The 22243-nt window shown below is 53.6% G+C and overlaps 1 protein-coding gene across 1 annotated transcript in view; it reads right to left on the bottom strand.

Moving 5' to 3' along the window:
* RASGRF1 (Ras protein specific guanine nucleotide releasing factor 1) overlaps positions 1–22243 on the bottom strand; it is a 107875-nt gene that overhangs the window by 8011 nt on the left and 77621 nt on the right. Inside the window, exons 17-24 of the mRNA XM_059057016.2 lie at positions 21384–21554; positions 20711–20817; positions 20179–20291; positions 17893–17953; positions 13524–13627; positions 11939–12023; positions 8626–8823; positions 4358–4437 (exon numbers count right to left, since the gene is read on the bottom strand). Of these exons, the coding sequence (XP_058912999.1) occupies positions 4358–4437; positions 8626–8823; positions 11939–12023; positions 13524–13627; positions 17893–17953; positions 20179–20291; positions 20711–20817; positions 21384–21554 (919 nt within the window). The remainder of the gene's footprint in view (positions 1–4357; positions 4438–8625; positions 8824–11938; positions 12024–13523; positions 13628–17892; positions 17954–20178; positions 20292–20710; positions 20818–21383; positions 21555–22243) is intronic.

The following is a 22243-nucleotide window of genomic DNA, read 5'->3' as shown; positions in this document are numbered from 1 at the left end:
TTTTACTGTGAGTTGTGAAAAAGAAAAAAGAGCAAGAATCATACTGGTCACTGGCAGACCTCTCTGGGTCCTTCTGCATTACAGTCCATGATTGCTACATGCCTGGCTTTTCATTTCCTTTCCGTCAAACTCCAAGTCTGGAACACAGGCTGGTGGATCTGACGGAGAAAGAGTTCAAAGGTCTGAGCAGCCGCTCTGGAGCTGGAGGGCTGAGGCGGCGTGCTGACCGGCAGGTTCTGGGGGGTGCCGCACTCCCCCTGCCCTTGATGGGAACCAGGTAGCCTGCAGAGCTCGAAGGACCTCTAATCTCAGATAGAGGCAGAAGGGGAGTCCAGGGGCTGCTTGCTGCTTGTGAATGACTGAAGGACGCAGGGTGTTTCTGGATACCTCACACGGCCTCTGACCACCCAGACCAGTGAAAAAAGTCTGGGAGTCCTCTGGTCACTGAGGTGGGTCTCCCTGAGATATTTACTGGGGTTTCTGATCCAGTTGTGGAAAGGTGATGGACGGGCAATTTAGTCACTGCAAGTGGCACTGCCAGCCCCAGCACCAAACTCTGTTCCTGTTTACTACCTTCACGGTGAGGGGTCCAGGGAACACCACCCTTAATTCAGTCATGTACACACACACACGCACACCCAACCAACCAAAATCCAGAGCCACGTAGGTAAATATATGGGGCTGTCGGAGTGGCCAGTGTAGCGGGTGGTGGGGACAGGTGTGGGGTACACGGGGCTGTTGGAGGGCCCCCCAAGGGCACCACTGCATGGAGACAGACCATGCTGAGAATCTGAGCGAGCAGGGGAGCACACTAGGGGCTTCGTGTAGGCAAAACACCCAACCTATGGCTAGCTCTGAACTTTCCGTGTGGGCATCTGGCCCCTGTCAGGAGGGATCCAGCCCTGTCCTGGATCAGGGTGGGGCCAACAAGGCTGAAATTGGCGGTGGGGGGGGGGCTTCCTCTTTCGGCAGAGCCCCGCCATGCCTGTGTCTGACGTTTCAAGGAGCAGAAAGAAAAGTGCCCCATCCCCCATCCTAAAAGCTGCTCCTGGTGTTCCAGGCAGCGCCTAGACGTGGCGATACCTGGCATCTGGATCTTGTCTGTGGTTGTTTGGGGCCCCCGCACTTGATGTTTCTACCAAGAAATTCCTGCTGATGTCAAGGGGGAATGAAAGAAATTAACTGGTACCGGCGACTGAAAGCGAGACGCAGCTGCCCGAGGGGCGCTCCACCCGACCCCGGGAAACGGGCGGTGACGGCACGGGTCAGCCCTCTCCTTCACCCCGTCCCAGCCGTGGGATGGGCTGCTCTCTCTTACAGGTCTCAGTTCTGGCATGGGGTGCAGGGAAATCAGGTACTCAGGTTATGGGAAAAAAAGAAAAATTTTTTTTTTGGCCATGTGTTGGCAGTGTGGGTGGGGCTCGGGGTCCAGTCTTGCTTTCTGCCTCCTGGATATCCCCTGCTCTGTTGTCTCATTAGCAAGAGACTGGGCTTTGCTCTGTGGCCACAGGCAGATGGAAACGGGTATTTGGCCTTGTCGGAGCCCCTGAGACTCTGGAACTCCAGGACTCTGGGTCCATCATATCCACGTAGATAGATGGATGTCCCCCCGTTTGGAGGTGGCTGCGTGGTGACCTGCTGGTCCGCTTGCAGCAGACACGCCCCTCCAGAGCTGTTCCCATCCTCCACTGACGGGAGCAGAGGGGAAGCGCTTTCACGGCAGCAGCTAGCAGTGAGAGCTCGGCCCCTGCGTTCCTTCCGTGGGCATCCTATTCAAGCTAAAGACGAAGGTGCAGATGAGCCCGTCAGAGTAGACGGACGGGCAGAACCGGAAGTGGCCCCCAAAGAGCTGGTGACCACATTTTACTGTTGAACGTCGTTAGCCCTCAGCCAAATGTTGTTGGCTGGAGCTGTGGGAAGTTTCTGGTCCCTGGGCAGCTGAGAGGAGGGGACCGTCTCATGGGTTGGACCAGGGTGTGGTTTGGGGAATGAGAAGGGGAGATAACGTCCATCTGGGGGCACCCGGGCAGGGGACCGAAGCGTTGTAGGTGGGCCAGGGGATATTTAAGAGAGTGGCCGGGGACGGGAGGGAGGATTGGGGGGTAAAGGGAAAAGGTCACGTGCTAGCCCGGCTGCTGGCACAAGGCTGAATGATATAATGACAGGCGCAAAAGGATGCCCAGGACATCAGAATGGGTCTGAGGACCTACGCGGTGGGGTCCGTCATGGGCTCCTTGTCTGGGTGGGTCACCAGCTGTGCCCACCACCTCACTCTACTGCCTCCGGCCTGTCCCCTGCCCGGTGAGATGACCCCCAAACTCTGACACAACACCGCTCTAAGTATAAACCTTAGTGCCTCCGAAGAAAGCGTGCAGAAACGTTTGCCCCAATCCCTCCTTCCCCTGCCTGGCTTGGCCTATATCTCCATAAGGCAGGAACCCGGTTTGCATAAAGGTGCCCGAAGGCCACCTCCGCCCCGTGTGGCAGGGAGCAGAGGCGTCTGGGAGAGGCACTTACATAGGCCCACGGGTAACCTGAAAGAGGGAAGACAGTCAGGATGGGGACTCGGACAGAATGGGGGACCACGGACGCGGTGGAGGCAGCGGCGGCGGCGGGCGAGGAAGCCATGTGAAGGAGGCTGATGGAGCCGCACCCTGCGGGCGGACGGACAGGTTGGTGAATGCACGGCGGGGGCAGCTCCCCGCAAGCACAGTCCACGGGGGCTCCGCGGAGCCCAGGCGGAGGAGAGACGGCCGGACAGCACAGATGGGTGGAACATCTGTCTGAGGACACAAATAAAGTGGAGATGGTCAAGGCAATGGCACACGGAGCCGGCACAAGGGACAGACCAGGTACGGCAGGAAGGAAACGAGAAAGGCAGACGAGGCTGGCAGGGCGGGTGTGTGGTGTGTCGGAGCCACCGGCGAGGCTGGAGGTGCTGGGTGGTCGCGCACTTCAGTGGCCTTGTACTGGCAGTGATCACGTGATCCCTCGCGGAAGGGAGGGGAGGCATTCCTGGGCTCTATAAGGAGCCGGGACCCTAGGGGTCTCCCAGGGTCTCTCCAAAGTCCAGCAAGTAGCCCGCCAGGCAGGGAGAGAGAGGGTGAGGGCCAGCCCAACAGGGCACACGTTCAAGTGCTCGAGGGGAACACGGTGCGGAGACTAGTGGAGAAACCCCAAGTGCGCACCCAACCAGAGTAAGCAAACCCACATTTCACGTGCGTACGTGGCCACAGCATGTACCAACGGGCCGGGTCACCGCTGCCCTGGGAGAGCTGGCCTGGACCCTCATGGGAGGTAACCTCGGGCAAACTGTAGAGCACTGGCCTGGGAGGCCAGCCTGGGCCGAGGCCCAGCTCTGTCACCACGGCCCCAAAGCCTTGGGCCAGCCACTAGCTCCTGAGTGTTCTTGTCTGGAGAAACGTCATGGGAGAATCTGTCTCACAACTGTGGTTCTCAACGGCGGCGATTTGCCTCCCTGAGGATATCTGGCCATGTCTGGAGACCTTCTCGGTTGTCCTAACTGGGGGGGCGGGGCAGACACTGGCATTTCATGGGTAGAGGCCAGAGATGCTGCTTAACACCCTTCTATGCACAGGACAGTCCCCACGACAAAAACTGTCCTGGTCTAGGGATCTCCCTGGCGGTCCAGTGGTTAAGACTCTGCACTTCCACTGCAGGGGGCGCAGGCTTGAGCCCTGGTTGGGGAACTAAGATCCCACATGCCGCGTGGTGTGGCAAAAAAAAAAAAAAAAAAAAAAAAAAAATCCTGGTCTAAAGGACAAGTGGGCCGAGGTTGAGAAGGCCCACCTCACAGGCAGTGTTAATAGGGCTGCACACACCACAGCCAGGCAGGGCACAAACTTTGCAAACTGTAAGGTGTAAATTACTGGTAAAACCGTATTTCTTTGATTCCAAGATGCCATTGTGTGTAAAATGCACTCTTGTCTTGATGACTAATTATCCAGTACAAAAAGGAAACATAATCATACGAAACAAATACACTGACTGTGAGATGTATCCTGATGTCAGAAATGGTAAAATGTAAAATAAAATGTGCATTTTGGAATCAAGGAATCCAGCACCACTATTATCATCATCACAGCTACTGCACGTCTCAAGACTATTCCTTTGCCTCTCCTGGGAAATGCCCTGACACCTTGGAATTCCTCTGGTAGATGATGGAGGACAAAGCTGACCTGCTCTGGGGGTCTGGGATGTGTAGGGGTCGATCTTGTGGGTAGACAGATGGACAGACAGACAGACCTCCTGCTCCAGCCAGGGGTGGCACGTGAATGTCCCTGCAATGCGGTTCTACAATTTAAAAAATAATGGTGACAAAATGACACACACTTACTTTTTCAGAGCTTCTCTCAGATTCTTAAATCTGCCCTCTGACGACACAAGCTTTTGGAGCTTATCAATCAAAGCCTTTGTCTAGAAGGAATTAGAAGTATTTACTAGCACATAGCACACATCACGGCCCGCGACTCTGGCCCACACTCCAGGGCTTTGCTTTGCCTCCTCGAGATACGGTACGGGGATTTGGGGACTTCCTGGGTCTGGGGACTTGACCCTGAACTCCTGAGGAGGCAGACATGGATCTTTGTTTTGCTTGCCCGTGTTCATACATCTTTCAGAAACATGGGAGTAGGGTCAGGAGGGTCCAAGTGTCAGAGTCCTGAGACCTAGGTGGTTGGGAAGGACTTGTCGGGGGTAATTCCAAGGAGCTGGACCCAGTACGGGGCACGGCTGATGTTTCATCATCATGAACTTTCTCATGACTGTACCCAAAGGATGTGACCATCTTCTCATCCTCCACTTTGATATATCAGGAGCACCTCCCAAATTTAAGAGTCAAGAAAAAAAAGATGGCAGATGAACTGATCATCAAAGGAGAAAAGACTTTGATGGAGAAGAGGAAACCCTGCAGCAAAGGGTCCCATCTGCCAAATGACCAGGACAGGCCCTGCCCACATATCAGGCCGGAGCAACTTGGGTGGCTGGAGTTTGTCTTAAGGGACCAGGTGTGTCCCACAGAGCGTGTCCTGGGTGGAGCCTGGCTTTGTGCTTCTTCTCCTGCATGACCTGGGGACACCCCTTCACCTCTGAGGTCCTCAGCGCCCTCATTCATAAAACGGTGAGATGACTAGTGACCACCTTTCCAGCTCTAATCCTCAGAATCCAGAATGTGGTTGAGAAACCGGGCGGGAGACCAGCCATGCATCTTATTACCAGAGGGGCTAGTCAGACTGGAGGGGACACTGGCCACTGAGGCCAAAAACACCCCTGATCTCTGGGTCTAATTTCTATCTGAGAAACCTGCCTGCAGAAAACGACAAGCTAAATCTTCCTTCTGATGGAAGAAGAGGGCAGTGTGAACTCTTCAAGGAGAAAGGATGGCAGAGCACACGGATCTGCTCGGTCCCTCCTATCAATCCGAAGTCTTGTCACCTGGTTTAGACTGACCCTGCTCAAAGCAAAAATTTATTCTGGATCTGGTGAAAGAGCCACAGGCCAGGGTGGAACAAGCCCCACCAAGCCAAGGGCAGATGATTCTGCTTTCACCTGAGATGACCCTTCTCAGACGCCCAGGCCAACCTCCACCCCAGGCTCTCAGCTGCCCTCCTGCACTTAATCTCTTTCCAGAGCTGTGCTCTTGCATCCTCTTCTTTCCCCTCCACCTGCAGAGACATGAGATGCTGCAGCTTGAGGCCAGATGTGGGGTCTGAGTGTCCAGAGCCCTCAGTGGACTCTGTCACCCACCCTCAGCATGCCCTCGGGCGAGTTACCACTCCACTCACTTTGCTAGGTTTTGACTTTCGTATCTGGAAAATGGGAGGGTAGGTCCAGGTGTTCCTTAAGGGCAATACTCGTTCAGACAGTCCAGAATTACGGGTGACGTAAAAGCTACACAGCCACATAGCTCCAGGTGAAGCATCACCACGCTTAGAGACCATGCAAATGTACAAAGGATATTCTGGTGGGTGGGGTTTTTGCATACACTTGGGGCCAATTTGTGGCTCTGAGGTGGGCACACTTTTATTTCTTCAGCACCTGTGTGCTTACTTGAGGTGTGTGTCTGCTTCTCTTTGGGTTGTTGTTCTCTGTTCAGGAAGGAGATTTGTATCCTGGGATGCCACTGGATTTTCCCAGCTGCTGCTTAGAAAGTGTGTTCTGACTTGAAGCAGCTCAAGCATCTTCTGGCCATGCCAGGAGCTTCCATCCTTTGAGGCTCACTGGGATAGCAGGCCACCTGGGGCCTTGGGCATCTCTGTTGGAGTATGGACACCAGTGAGCCAAAATATGGGGGCACTTGGAATATGTCTCTGAAACCAGAGACCAAGCAAGGAGTCTGCCTTGGAAATAGTGTCAGGAAGAAAGATGATTATATATGGCCTCTTAAATACCATCCTTTCCTGTTCACCAATCAAGACTTCTGGATGGCCAAGGCTGCTCCTTCCAAAGAAGCCAAGAAGTATAGTTAGTCAAAGAGAGGCTTCTGTCTCTCCTGAAATCCAACTATTCTAGGGAGAGGAAACACATGTAACTGCATTAGTCATCTGCATCACGCTATGGAGATGCATCATCTGATCCTTTCCTGAGGGAAAGTTTTATTTTCAAAGAGGATGGGAAGAGAGGTTGGAAGAAGAAAGGGGAGGCACCGGACATCCCAAACTAATTCTGACTCCCTGACTCTTGCCAAGGCTAGACTGGACTTGGACACAGGCTTTTCTGCTTTGGGCTGGCACATGTAAGGGAATGATAAAAAAAAAAAAAAACTAGCTGCTGAGGCTACATTTCAGGTTGGTCTAAGAAATGTGGCCATCTTGGCCTATGGGATACCTACAGAGGGACAGCGAACTGTTCCTGGTTGGTGTTGACCAGGCCACGGCCATGGCTACCCAGAAGCTCTTGGAGCCGGGCGCTATGCATACGGACAACGATAGCACAGACTGAATGGCTGGGAGAAGCCAGTGTGGTCTAGTCTGCCATAGAGGGTGCAGGCCTAGATGTGTTTTCAGAGGCATCTTTGATTTTTGGACCAGGCTGCTGGCTGGCCCTAGGTCTTGAATGACATCCTGGAAGGCAGGCCAGATCACACACCTTGACCTCTAACTGCCCTCCATTTGCACTCTCCTAAGAGAATGGAAGACTTCAGGATGGTCAAGGCAGTTCCCTCCCAACTCTATGACAAGGCTGATGCTGGGGAATGAAGCCAAGAAATTCCCACACCCCCAGAAATGGGGTAGGCAAATGGAGCCTGGTCTGCGGGCTTCTAGAAAAGATGACATCATTCCTATGGAATAGGGCAGGAGAAGAAAGATGCTGACCTGAAATGGGTCCCTCAGACTCTGCGCATAGCCATGTCTGAACCTTGACAGGCCGATCAGCCTAGATGACTTAGAGGTTCTGTGGCAGCCTCGCTCAACCCCTGACTTCAGGAGTTCATGACACTGCGTGCCACGTGTGGCCAGATGTGCCTGCTCACCTGAGCTCCCGCACTTCCAGCCTCTGTTCTTTCTAGAAGCCCGCTCACAAGAGAGACATCTTCTGGTTTTCGTCTTGACCCTGGCATCTCTGTGTGCTAAGCAAGAGGCCCAGCCTCACTGGATGGAAGGGGTACTTTGCAGTCCTGCTGTAATCTGAAGCTCCAGTGATTGGCTGGCAGCAGAACGGCAGCAGAGATGTCCCAGGGCTGTCCTGAGATTGGCTGCTTATCTAAGTAGGAGGGATTTATGGACCTGCTGCCTGCCTGGGGAGTAGAATCATGCCCTGCCATTGGCACGAGGAGAGTAGTGAGGAGCAGGGGAGAAACAGAACTATGAGGGGGGTAAGTCCAGGGCGGTCCAGATGGGACAGGCCCCTTGGAGACCCTGGGCCCCACAGAGCCCACCTGGCTGTAGGACTAGAGACACTATAACCAAGTTACTGGTGCCTTTGGAGGCTTACCCTGTCCCTTGGTGGTCACTGTCCAGCTTTCTGCCAGCATGCAGGCTGGGGCTGGGACACCCAGTGCACCCAGAAGGGAGGCGGCCTAAGTATCCCATTGTGCTCTCCTTTCAGGAGAGCTGCCTCCTCAGGACCCCAGGGCAAGGAGCTTTATTCCTGAGGAAGATTCCACCTTATGGTTTTTCAGAATCAGGTTCTGAGTGAATAACGATCAAGCCCATATTTAAGATCACATACTATCTAATGGGTAACAGGGACAAGTTAACTCTCTGGGGGCCAGAAGGGCTGGTGAAATCAACATCCGAGGAAAGGACTTGCAGGATCATCTGGCCACCATCTCGGTAACCTGCAGATCTGGACTGAGATCCCCAAGAAGTCACCACTCTTTTGTCCCAACTCAAGAAAAAGAGTGTTGGGACCAATAATCACTGTCCTATATCCCACTTTGGCATATTGATTATTCAAGTGGGAATTAAAGTCCCACAAGGTCCTAGTGCCACATGGGTTGGCCTGACATCTGGTCCCAGGTGAAATAGGAGAAGAGGTTCTCTGTTTTACCTGGGAGTACTGGTCCTCACCCTGTCCTTCATCCACCTATGAATGGTGGCCCTCTGGTCTCTCCACCCCAGCCCCAGCCCAGACCATCAGGCCAAGCTGGCTTCCTGCCCGCACCTGCTTAGAGACTTTGAGCCATGTCTTTTTCAGCCGGAAGATTGCGCTCCGGTTCATGGATGAGGTGATCTCCAGAACAGCATTGTAGTTGTGTAAGCATCGGCATATGTCAGCCACGGCCACCCACTTCTCGATGGCGCTCACCCTCGCATTGATGTCCTCATTGTGGATGATTTCTGAAGCAATCAAGTTACTGATCTTTAAGCCCATGCAACAAGATAAGAAAAAAGTAAAAGGAGTAAGTATTGTAAAGATGATAAATCACCATTATTTGCAGATTAAATGATTGTCTGTTTGAAAATTCCTGGAAGAATGAATTGGAAAACTGCCAGAACAACCAACAGAGCTCTTTAGGGTAGCTGGTTAAAGACTCAATATACAAAAATAATTTTTTAAAATATATTAGCAATACCAATTAGAAAATACAATGAAAAAAGATACCATCTTCAATATACCAGTGGGAATCTGTAAATTACCTGGGACCTGTAATGAGAACTATGTAGGATGCTACATGAAAAATAAATAAAAATAACTTTTATTACCAAAGGTAATAAAAGAATTGATTAATGAAGAAAAAGATTAGATTCCAAAACAGCTAATGTAAATATGTCTTTTTTCAAAACTAATATACAAGTTTAATGCAATCCGATAAAACACGCAATGGGAGTTATCTTGAAAACTTGACAAAGTAATTCTGAAGTTTATCCGGAAGAACAAAGAGTTAAGAAGAGCCAGGCTCTGAGAGAAACTCCCACCATACAACTAAAGCTTGGATAGGACACACACTTGGGGCATCCCTGGTTTCACATATCCAAGGACTACTCTACTCCTGCAGAGCAAACAATCACATACACACAAACAAACTAGATGTGGACTGGACCTGGAGCAGCCAGTGGGTAGGAAGCTGGGGCCAAAACATCAGGGAGCTACAACCACAAGGAACTGGGGCAGCAGGAAATACTGGACCTCCCTGTACATTTCTTTGCAATTTCCTCTGAATCAATAATTATTTAAAAATAAAAAGTACAGAAAACACGACTTGTTATTAAAAAAATAAAGGTGATTAAAGGACAGTTACCGATAAATATAAATTGTAGGGCTTTACCACCCAGAAATATTCTTCTTTAGAAAAATTTCTAAAGGATGTATATAAAGAAGAATGAATTATAAAACTATTTAAGAAGGGAAAACTAATGAAGAGAATCAGGAAAGAATGGTAGTACAAAATAGCACACATATTATAAGCCTTAATTAAATTGAAGTAGTATTTTTTTCCATAAAGAAAACACTGAATTCAAAACAGTTTTACATATGTTATATAACTTTTTTAAAGGAATAGAGTAGTCAAATCTTCCAGAGAAGAGAGAAAAAAGGAATACCTGCCAATTTATTCTATGAAGCCAGTACAATCTTGATACCAAAACCAAATACAAGAAGGAAAAATTACACATCCATTTGTTTAATATAACATGAATATTTTAGATTTGTCCGTGGAACACAAGGATGGTTGAATATTAGAGAAAACTCTGTAACTGTCATTCATCACATCAACAGATTTAAAGGAGAAAAACCATAGGACCATCTCAATAGATGCAGAAAAAAATTTGATAAAATGCAGTATTCATTTATAGTAAAAACCATTATTAGCAAACAAGGAATAAGAAAAAGAATTTCTTTAACTTGATAAAGAAACAAACATTATTCTAAGCAGGGAAATATTAGAAGCATTCTCTTTAAAACCAAGAACAAGATTCACTATCACCATTTCTGTTGAACACTGTCATAAAGGGCCAGGTCTGGAGGCACCCAGGGTGCAAATGCATGCACCCAAGGGTGAACAGTCCCTTAAATTTTGCCCCCAGAACACCTCATTCAACTTGCCCTAGTTCTAGCCCTGATACTGGAGATCCTAGCCAGTACCAATTAATAAGATAAAGAATTAAAGACAACAGGACTGGGAAACAGCAAAGACAAAACCAAACCAAACCCTGTGTCAGGGGGAGATTAAGAAACAGAGTTTCAGGCCATGAATATCACCTTCAAAGAGGTACACATGCTGTGTACCTGAAAACAAAGAAAGGTAGATTTTAACAGAGATGGCCAAATGCCAGGTAGCGATGAGGGTAGCCCTCTGGATGTGGATTGTGCGGGTTCAAAGCAGGCTCTCCTGCTGATGACTGGGGGTGAAATTTAACTTCCTTGAGCCTCGGTTTCTTCATCCATAACAGAGAATTAGACAAAAATGAGAATAACAGGATTAAATGAGATGATGCTTACGAAACCCTTGGCGTAGTGCTTGGCACATGGTCAACATTCAATAAATGCTCACTTCATATTCTCACCTTTTACTTATGTGAGTCCTGGGCACTCACATAAGTGAGTCGGGGGCGGGGAGGGGAGAGGGAGGGACTTTTTTTTTTTCCGGCTGCGCTGTGCCGCATGTGGGATCTTAGCTCCCCGACCGGGGATGGAACCCACGCCCCTTGCGTTGGAAGCGTGGAGTCCTAATCACTGGACCGCCAGGGAAGTCCCCAGAGAGGGACTTTTTTGCTGCCTGGTGCTGTGGTTGGACTTTTGGGTCAGGCGTCGTCTGACTCAGGCCTTGTGTGTGTTTCCTGGGGCCTCGCCCACATCCATCGCTTCCTCTCTCCTGCTCTACATCCTGCTCTCCATTCTGTGGCTGTGTTCCCTGTCGGGCTCCCCCGCTGAGCTGCAATACCTGGGTCCTCCTTGTTTCCTCCAGGCTGCCGAGAACCTTCCCAGGATGAGGGTCCGCCCCGGCTGTGCTTGACATGATGCAGCCTTGACCAGGCGGTCAGGACAAGTGGACTCATGTGACTCCACTTCCTGCCGTCAAAAGCTCTTGGGTTGATGGTTAAATTCATCAACAGAGGAATGAAGATGCTGAGTGCAAAGGCCCTCAAGGCTGTCACAAGGCTGGGGGTGGACGGGTCCCTGCGGTTGCAGGGGTTGGAGCTTGGGCAAATGCGGGGAAGTTGCCGGGAGAGATTTCTTCCTTCTGGCTGTGACTGTACAGCAGAGGAAGGGCACGAGCTACCAGACACTGGTCAGGAGACCTCAGGCATATGCCCCTTCAGAGTCTCGGTTTCTTTGTATCTAAAGTGTGATAACAGCCCCCATCTTTTAGGATGGGCGTGAGCTTTAAATGAAATTATCATGCCCATGAATCACAGAGCTGGAGAGAACCCAGGTGGTCTGGTTCTAGCCAGGTGTACAGCCCGTTCAGAGGGTGTCACCGAAGAGAAACCTGCAGAGAAAGGCACTGCGCCCGCTCCCCTACCCCCATACTCACATCATTAAAGTGCTTAGTGGTTTTCATGATATAAGGGGTCCTTTCATTCTTTTCCAGTTTCATCCATCCTTGTCCGAAGAACTCCCTGTAGGAAGTAAGGGAGAAACCCAGAGTGGATGAGGTTAGGTTTGCCTTGCTGATTTCTCTGCTTTGAGTTCTCTGCTTTTTGAAGTTGTCATTTCTGGGGAGTAACTTTCTGCAGAGCCCTCAAGAGGAAGGGACCCTGGGGTCACGTCTAGCTCTGCCTTGTACCAGCTGTGTGGCTTCGGGTAAGCCCTTGATATCTTGGGGCCTCAGTTTCCTCATCTGTGAAACGGGCATAGTGACAATACTTTTCTTACAGGTTTATCATGAGGCTGGAATGAGATATGGTGCAATGGGCACATCAGATCTTGTTTTGGATCTTGTTTCTGAATGGGAGAGCTCCCGTTTTAAAGTCACCTTGCAGAAGCTGGTCTGTAGAACAGGGAGGACAGAAGGCCACAAAAAAGGGCCAGATGGAAGTATAAAGGAGCTTGCAAGCCAAGCCAGCAGCGTGTTCTGGTAATGGTGACCTCATGGGACCACAGACCATCCAGGCCTCCAGGAGAAGCTCCTTATTTGATAGTGACTGTGAGAGTGACCTGGACAGAGTTCCATGGGGAGGAGGGAGCAATAACTACTGTCAGAAATAACTGCTGTCTCTACGTGCAGGAGATGCGGCAGGTTTCTAAAATGCCGACACTCTCTGTCTAGGTGAGGTAGTGCCCTAGTCAGTGGGGGCCTCTGTGTGTGCCAGGTGGGGCTACCTTTCTGGAAAGCAGAGATCAAAAGTCCTACAATGATTCATAACCTCAGAAGCAGTGATTCCAATTTCAGGAAACTATTCTAGGACAATTGTCAGAAATTCAGAGACGTATTTAGTTACAAGGAGGTTTACCCCAGCTTTAAACATAAAAGTGAAAACTGGAAACAAGCCCACGGCTTAGTGCACTGCTGGGGAATACTGTGCACTTATTAAAAACGGTGTCTTTACGGATACCATTTCGGCGTATCGTTAGGCGAATAAAAGGTGGTACAAAATGATGTAGGTGGTATAGTTACGACGAACAGCTGGGGGTGATTTACTACAGGCCAGAGCAGGTAACAACCAGGCCTTGGGGCTGCTTCAAAGTCCAGAGAGCCCCCCCCCCCAGAGTCTGCTCCTGCACATGCATACACACTGACACACACTCATGCGTGTGTGCACGTTTGCTCACATGTACATGTGTGCACATACGTGAACACATACTCCTGTTCTAGACCTCCAGGAAAGGAGCGCCGAATTAGAGATGCTTCTGGAAAAGTGTGTGTGTGTGTGTGTGTGTGTGTGTGTGCACGCGCGGGCATGTGCATGTAGCTGGTAGGTAAGGGCGGAACTTGGGGACAGGAAAGGGGATAGGGATCCTCTCTCATCCCTGCCAGCACATGCATTTTTGTTTCAAGCTGTGGAGAATCAATCCATGCAGCTCTGGAAATCTACTGCGCATGCGTCAGGGATGGGGATTCAGCCAAAGACGATGCCCGAGGAGGAAGGGCAGGGTGTCTGGCACCTGCACCCACTCACTCATAAGGGATCTTCTTGAAGACCAGGTGGTCCAACAGGGTCAGCTGCTCCGCGATCTCCAGGGCTGAGTGGTTTTCAAAGGGCTCGGCCTTCATGCCTTCAGCCTGAGAGGAGCAAGGTCCCAGTTAGGCCCATGAGGGACACCTTCTGGCTTTTTGGCCACTTCTTGGAGGGCATCTCCACCTCGATTCTGGTGAGTGGGTGGGTGGGGCGTGACTGGGGAAGCCCCCCCGCCGGCAGACCTGAAGAGGGGAGATGAGGACGGGACGGAGGGGGCTGGGAGTCACTGTCTGTCGTGCCCCGTGTGTGTGTGTGTGTGTGTGCGCACGCGCAGGCCTGTGATGTGCTTCAGAGTCACTCGTTTGGTCATCACTTGGCCCCAGAGCATGGACGAGACAACAGAGGCACCCAGAGATGAATGACTAGTCCAAGGCAATCAGCCAGAAACAGGCCGACTGAGACCGGAACCCAGGCCATCTGACTCCAGGCTGTGATCTGTCTCTCCCTTCAGGTCCTGTCTGGGTCCACAACTAACTGGCTCCATAAAATTTCTTTCTTTTTTTTTTTTTTTGGCTGTGCTGCGTAGTGTGCAGCTTGTAGGATTTGTGGGATCTTAGTTCCCCAACTGGGATTGAACCCGGGCCCTTGGCAGTGAGAGTATGTAGCCCTAACCACTGGACCTCCAGGGAATTCCCCATAAAATTTCCTTTTAAAATTCATTAGCAGAGAAGAACTCACCGGTGTGATTACCTCCTGGGACAGTGCCCCCGTCCTGTGCCCAGAAGACAACTGTCTGCCTTAGTCCTGAGTACCATGCCCCTGCCCCCAGGGCCACCATGGACACCGCCTTTAAAGGTGACCACTACCTGAGCCCCCCCGATCAGGGGAAATCCTCAGCAAGCACTGGTGAGGGGGCCAGTGTCCCCACGGCAGGGATTAGATAAGAGGAGGCCCAGGGCACAAAGGTCTCTGGAAAGTCTGCTGGATCTGGGAGAGGCTGGAGGGAGCTAGAGAAAATAGGGGGAGGAGACAACTGTGCAGTCTTGGGAAGAGAGTCAGGACCAAGGACGCCCCTGTTCTCCCCCTTGGGGCCAACTGGGCTGCGTGGGAGGAGAGGGGCCAGCTACCCTGCCCAGAGGGCCCTGCCAGCCGGCGGAGCCCCTGGAAGCTGCACTGATCACAAGGAAAGTGGGGTGACCCCGAATCAAGGGAACAAGCCCCCCCTCCTGGACGGAGTCTCTCCCTCCCACTTCTCGGCAAACAGTCATCCAGAACTTCCCTGCCAGGTCCTCAAGAGACACCAGAGACAGAAAGACCAGAAAACACGTCCCTGGCTTCAGGAGCTCGAGTCACAGGACCAGAGCAGGGACAGAGTGTGGGAAAGCTGAGGAAAGGGCTCCTTCTCCAGCCTCTGCGTGGTGTGTGGTGTATGGTGTGTGTGTGTGTGTGTGTGTGTGTGTGTGTGTGTGTAGTGTGTGTGGTGTGTGTGCATGTGTGTGTGGTGTGTGTGTGTATGTGCTGTGTGTGTGGTGTGTGTGTGTATGTGCTGTGTGGTGTGTGTGTGGTGTGTGTAGTGTGTGGTGTTTGTGTGCATGTGTGTGTGTGGTGTGGTGTGTGTGTGCATGTGTGTGTGGTGTGGTGTGCATGTTGTGTGTGTGCATGTATGTGTGTTGTGTGTGTGGTGTGTTTGCAGTGTGGTGTGAGTGTTGTGTGTGTGTGCGTGTTGTGTGTGGTGTTTGTGTGTGTGTGTGTGGTGTGTGTGCGGTGTGTTTGTGGTGTGGTGTGTGTGGTGTGTGTGGTATGTGTGTGTGGTGTGTGTGTGTGGTGTGTGTGGTATGTGTGTGTGGTGTGTGTGTGTGTGTGTGTGTGGTGTGTGTGTGTGTGTGTGTGTGTGTGCAGTGTGTTTGTGGTGTGGTGTGTGTGGTGTGTGGTGTGTGTGTGTGTGTGTGTGTGGTGTGGTGTGCATGTTGTGTGTGTGTGCGTGTTGTGTGTGGTGTTTGTGTGTGTGTGGTGTGTGTGCTGTGTGTTTGTGGTGTGGTGTGTGTGGTGTGGTGTGTGTGGTGTGTGTGGTGTGTGTGGTGTGTGTGTGTGTGTGTGTGTGTGTGTGTGTGGTGTGTGTGCTGTGTGTTTGTGGTGTGGTGTGTGTGGTGTGTGTGGTATGTGCTGTGTGTTTGTGGTGTGGTGTGTGTGGTGTGTGTGTGTGTGTGTGTGTGTGTGGTGAGGGTCCATGCATCCCCCTTGACACAGTTGCCCTGGGCCAGGAATGCTCTGTGCAGAAGCCCAGATGCAAGAGCCTGGGTGTGAGGGACACGATGCCAACAGGGGATGACAAGTTCTCAAGAAGGCAGCAGGGACGTGGGGACGAGAGCAGCAGGGGCCACCTGGGACACCGTGTTGCAGGGTCAGGACCCTCATGGGGAGGAGCCCCCAGCCTCTGAAGCAGGGCCGGCAGGCGGGGAGCTCAGCCCGCTCCTGAAGGCTCAGGATGGCTGAACTGTCAGGGCCAAGGGCTGGGCTGGGCCTGGGGAGTGGCCTGCGAGCCAGGTGGGGTGGCCCAGTGGCCGGGGGCCCTGAGCGCTGCGGAGAGGCACAGCAGGGGGAGTGCTGGGCAAGGAGGAGGGGCGGCTCCCCCTGCTTCCTCCTGGCGTGGCCAGGTGAGGGCTGAGCCTGGCAGCAGAGGCTTGGAAAGCCGTCACAGCAGGAAGCCCTTCTGCTCTCTGGCGAGGCCATGGGGCCTCCTGCACACTGGACGTGCCCCGTGCAGGCCCTCTGGCCTCTGGGAACCAGGTCAGGGCCAGGGGCAGTTAGGCGGCCAGTGCTTTGTTCTGGAAGAGCCTCAGCACTTCATGAAGGAACAAGAGGCCCTCAGGCTCTTGAGGGGTAAACATTCCAATCAGGCCCCTATCGGGAAACAAGAGCAGAGTGTAGCTGCTCCCCTGAGCTTCCCTGCGGGGGGCATATGTGGCCTCCTGGGGTGCCCGCCCTGCGGTGCTGCTCTCAGGGTCCAGGTGCAGGCAGGGTGCCAGTGTTCCATGGATGGCCTCACCCACCCCCCGAGTAGGGAAGACCAGCTCCAGGAGTCAGGAGAGGGGACAAGAGGGGAACAGCGGGCTCAGAACTCAGAAGCTTAAGTCCTCACACTAGCTACTTGGGACAGAATGGACGTCACTCGGCCAGTTTGAGAAGCAAGCCAGCAGCGGCCAAGGGGCCCGCATGGTCTCCACCTCCGGGGAGGTCAGAGTTGGCCTGAGCTTCCTTGGCTGCAGTGGTGGATGGCAGGGGCCTGGGGCTCTGGGGTGGCTCGTGGTGGCACGTCATCACCCTGGAAATAAAAGTGGGCCCAGCCAGGCCCTGGAAGCACACAGACCATCGTCCCCTTCCACCGCATGGAACGCTACCATGAGCTCTGCCCGGGGTCCCCTCATTTCTAGGCAGGTGGCCAACTGCATCCTGTCCCCTCCAGGTGAGACAGTGTGGCGTGTGCAATGAGTTCTGAGTGCAAACACCAGCTCCGCCACTTAGCATAACCTAGGCTGGGTCGCTCCCCCTACCCCTGCGTCAGCTGCCTCCTCTGGAAGGTGGGGATAATGATATAAACTTGCAGCACTATTGATAAGAGTCTTTAAGACTCTAGCACAGCTCCGGCGCATAGGGGCAGCTCATCCACTGAAGGCCTGACTTCTTACCCTCTTCCTTCCAGGGACAATGTGACCAGAGAGAATTGAGGGGTCAGGGGAGGGATGGGAGACAAAAGATGAAGAAAATGGAAGTGGTGGTGTTATGGGTTGAATTCCGCACCACCCAAAAAAAGATATGCTGAAGTCCTAAACCCTGGTACCTGTGACTGTGACCTTATTTGGAAATAAGGTCTTTATAGATATAGATATGCTCAGGTAAGATGAGGTCATTAAGAGTGGGCCTAATCCAGTATGACTGGTCTCTTTAATAAGATGGGGAAGTTTGGACACAGGGACAGACATACACAGAGGGAAGAGGACACAGGGACACCCAGGGAGAAGATGGCCATGTGACGATGGAGACAGATGGGAGATTCACTGCCACAAGCCAAGCAACGCCCAGGGCTACCAGACGCCGGAAGAGGCCCAGAAGGATCCTCCCCTAGAACCTTTGGATGGAGCACAGCTCCAGCGACACCTTAATTTCAGACTTCTGGCCTCCAGAACTATGAGAGAATCAAATTCTGTTATTTTAAGTCACCAGTCTGGGGTATTTTGTTAGGGCAGCTCTAGGAAACCAATACAGGGGGTGACTGAGCTCCATCAAGGGGTCGTTGGGTGGGGATCGTGGGAGCCAGGAGGCCAGGGAAGGACAGACTTGGCCAGCGAGCAAGACGGCAGGCCTGGCTCACCATCTGTGTGAGCTCCTCCAGCGTGATCTGGCTGTCCCCCGGGTCGTCCTGGGTCAGAGTCCTATGGGACGAGAAAGCACAATGAGCTCCATGCATTCGGTCCCCCCTGCCTTTGGGGCAGCCCCCTCTCCGCCCCAGCGCGCAAGGCCCCACGGTCTCGGCGACCCCCCATCCCTCTGTCTGTGCTCTGCCATTTCTTGCACCAGGAGCCCCCTTTCCCCTTTCTTGTCGCTGACTTCTTGATGGGCTCTCTTCAAGGATTCAGCTCCCTGACTCTCCTGGCTGGGCAAGGTCCCCACCTAGGGCTCCCTCAGCCCCCGGGCCTCCTGTGGTCTCAGCCTCAGGCTCCACATGTTGGAACGGCTGTGTATGTGCCTGTCCCCCCCTGCTAGACCCGCCGGGAGCCCCTGAGGGCAGAGTGACGTCCGATTTGTCCCTGTAGCTCTGGTACCCAGCACAGGGCTGGGCACGTGGTCCGTGCGCCTGCGTGCCTGTGGGATGATGGGGGGAAGGAGGGGAAGGAGCTTCAGGACTGGAGGATCAGAGAGGCCGGGAGGGGCTGGGAAGCCGTCCAAACGGGAGAGACGGAGGATGGTGGGAAGCAGCAGTGTGGGGGCCAAAGGCCCGGAGGTGGGACGCCGTTGATGGGCGGCTGAGTACAGTCAGGTGGGTCCCAAGCAGTGGTGGGGAATGAGGGTGGACCCTCGGAGTCAGGCCAAAGTACTGCGCCCTTGTTCCGACAGCGATCGTGAATCCCAGGGATGGGCCTGAGAGCCAAGCTGGGGCTGGGGGGACACTCAGGAGGCTGCGGGGCCTGGATGAGTCATTGGCGCTCTCCCTCCGAGGAAGCAGTGGCTCCGAGGAATCTCACGTGCAGACCCACAGCTGGGGCTCGGTGGGTCCACCGTCCACACCAGGGCTGCCCAACAGCACAGCCGGCTCATTCCCCTGCACCCCGGCAGCATCCCAAACAAGCTCCCTGACCAAGGGTGACTTTGGCCGATAGGCTCAAGGTCCCGGCACGGCCCTGCAAGCCTCCTGGGGACCAGGAAGAGGACCCTGGGGGACCTGGTGGCTGACTCTGTGCATGTGTGTGTGTGCGTATGCGTACGTGTGCGTGCGTGTCTAGAGGGCGGGTACTGAAGGCAGGGAGGTGTGGAAGAGATTCTAGGATGCTGAGCCTGCAGGAACGATGGGGCCTGTAGCACGGGCCTTGGGAAAGCAAAGTGGATGGTCTGGCTGGGGGAAAACTGCAGACTGGGTTGTCGGCAGGAAAGTGGCTGCAAGTCTGGGTCAGAGACCATGACCGCGGGACAGAGAGGGGCAGCCAGAGCCAGGCAAGAGGTGAGGAGGTGAGGCCGGACCCCGAGCCCGTGCACCTGGGCAGGGCCGGAGGGCAGCCTGAGTCAGCAGGATGGGAGCGGTGGGTGGACTGGGGCCTGCCCCCTGAAAGACCTGCAGAGACATCAGCATGATCTCACCACAGCCCTGGAAGTGGGTGCTGTTCGCCCATTTTACAGAGGAGAAAAACGAGGCTCAGAGAAGGGGTTTGCCCGAGGTCACACAGTGAGTCACTGTCTGAGCCAGCAGGGCTGGGACGTGGGGCCACCTGACCTCTGACCTCTGTCAGGAGAGGTAGTCTGGGGCAGGAGGGAAAAGGACAAGTTTGGGGACAATTTGACTCAATTCAACAGACGTTCTCTGAGCACCTAGAAACAGGGGCTTGCCAGTGCTGCCCAGTATGGAGGCACCAGCCACCTGTGGCTCGTGTGAGCAAGGAGCTGAATTTTATTAATTTATTTTTTTAATGATATTCTTTTCTTTTTTTTTTGGTCTGGGTGGCATGTGGGATCTTCCCTGAAAAGGGATGGAACCCAAGCCCCCTGCAGTGAAAGCTCGGAGTCCTAACCACTGGACCGCCAGAAAGTCCCAGAACTGAATTTTAAATTTTATTTAATTTTAATTAATTGAGATTTCACACCTATATGTCGCTAGTGGCCACCACGCAGGACAGCATGGGCTAGATACGTGTTCGCAGTGGGTGTGGATGGAGAAGCAGACACCCTTCTTGCCTCAGGGGGCTCAAGGTCTGACGGGGCCAGGCAGAGGGGAGAACAACACATGGGTAGCCCATTCCAAAGCCTGGCTGCCCCGAGATCCTCCCAGCACACCCGCCTGAGGCAGTCCTTTGGCCTGGGACTGTCCCTCCTCGCCTCCCTGCCTCTAGCCAGCTGTCCGGAGGCCGAGGGCAGGGCCCCGTCCCAGCAGGCCGACCTCAGCCCTTACCTGATGATGTTGGCCGCAGCCTTCCGCTCCTGGGTCAGGAGCTCCGGGTCATGCATGACCTCCTCCAGGAAGCTGATCACCTTGCATTTGAGCTCGTCGTTGGTCTCAAAGTCCTGTGGGGAAGAAGGGAGGGTGGCTGTGGCCACTGTTCCAGCTGCCCTGGGGTGGTCCCGGCTCGGCCAGAGGAGGAGGCTGAGGGTTTGACTCCTGCCCGTGGCAGGCTGCCCGCCTCATTCCCCTCTTCCCTAGCTGCCTGGCCGGGCATCAGCAGAGCCTCCAGACCCAGAGGTAGAAGGCACTGGGCAAGATCAAGGACCATCCCTTGATCTTGACCGCTACACCCCTGGACCAGGCTCTGGGAGGCATCCCTGCTGTAGACAGGTGGAGAGCAGAGGCCCCTTGTCCCCTGGAATGTCCTAGGTCCCCCTGTAGGGGATCTGAGCAGGCCCTCCAGAGAATATCAGAGTGGCTGGCTCCTGGGGTCAGTGGCCTCGGGTTCCCAGCAGCCCGCCCCGGGGTTAGTCCCACCCACCTGCGAGTGCTTGGAGACCCAGTGGCGGAGCACATTCAGAACGCGATTGGTGGCCGCTCTGCGGATCACGAACTCCTTGTCTCCGTTCCTCTGGTCGGGGGGAAAGCCTGGCGGCACACGTGGCAGAAGCAAGAGTGGGGACGCGAGGATAAGAAACAGCACTGGCCTCTAGTCCAGACTCAGACCCCAGATCTGGGGAGGTCGGGCTGCCCCGCCTGGCTGCTGGCAGGTGGGCTATGGGCAGGGGATGAGAAAATATGTGACAACCATCCCAAGTTCTGACCAATGAGACTGGATGTCACGACTTCTCTGTGGACACAGTCTGTACACACCCGCCTCTCCCGGACCTCGGCACCTTTCAGGGGCTGCTGGAGGCGTCTGGCAGCCTCTCCAGACAGGGCCACACTGGATCAGAGCCCTCCGGGACCCCTTCTCTGCAGGACCAATGTCATAGCAGTGGGAGGTGGTGGAGACGGCCGAGCTTCCCATGGGCAGTGGGCTTGACTCTGAGCATCATTTTGGGGTAGCAGAGGGGGTGGGTGGGGAGGAGGGGGCCTCCAGGCAGGAGGCTCAGCACAGAACAAGCCCTGGGGCAGCAGGCGCTCCACATTCGAAGGGGGACAACCCCCTGGGGCCACGGCTGTCATCCCCAGCCGTGAGGGATCCCCCGTACCTGCGCTAGCCAAGGACATCCTCCGGTACTTCTCCTTGTTTGGGGTACCCTCGTTGGCGCCTGCAGTTGCTATGGCAAAGGCGGAGGCTGCTGACAGGGCGCTGCGGTTACTGTCCAGCTCGCGGCAGGAGGTCATGACAACTCCATTATTATAAGAGAAGAGTGGGAACTCTGTGGAGAGCACGGAACCATTCCTCAGCTCTTCCTGGTCCAGCCCTCGGCTCAGGAAACCAGGGGTCCTGAGGCTAGAAGGGGCCCAAGACGGGCTGGCTGTGCTCACTGCACCCACGGCTTGTCAGGTGGCAGCAGCGGGGTCTGTTGCCCTGCTGGGGTCCCCGGGAAGGGGCACGCTTATGCCATGCCACGTCACCCCAGGGCGTCCTCAGAGTAGGGAAAGTCCCTGCCCCCCTCTGCTTTCTCCTGCTGAGATGAGAAGGTCCCACCAACCCTCTGCCCCTTCCATCCCTCTGCAGCTCCAAATCCTTTACCTCTTAGGCCCAGCTGGGCACAGCCCTGCTCTAGGACAGCATCATGAGTTTTCTTATCCTTTCAGTCTCTTTGGAATGAACACATAACCTGTCCAGTGTCTGACATGGATAACTCAGACTGACAGTCTCCCTGACACGGTGGGGTGGAAAGAGCACTGCACTCTGAGTCCTCACCCCCTGTACTAGCTGTGTAGCCTTGGGTAAATTACCAAACCTCTCTGAGTCAAAATAATCTCTGGATAATAAGGATATTAACACCTGCTTCAAAAGGTGGATGTAAAGATGAAAGTACTTAGTATTGTGTGAAAAGCTGTATCTTATGGAAAAACCTAAATGAATTTTTTGGCCGACCCAATATATATGCCATGGAAT

This window comes from Kogia breviceps, chromosome 3, assembly GCF_026419965.1.
Source record: "Kogia breviceps isolate mKogBre1 chromosome 3, mKogBre1 haplotype 1, whole genome shotgun sequence".
NCBI classification, from domain to species: domain Eukaryota; kingdom Metazoa; phylum Chordata; class Mammalia; order Artiodactyla; family Physeteridae; genus Kogia; species Kogia breviceps.
Note: the sequence above shows the minus strand (reverse complement) of the source record. Positions and strands in the feature narration are given on the sequence as shown.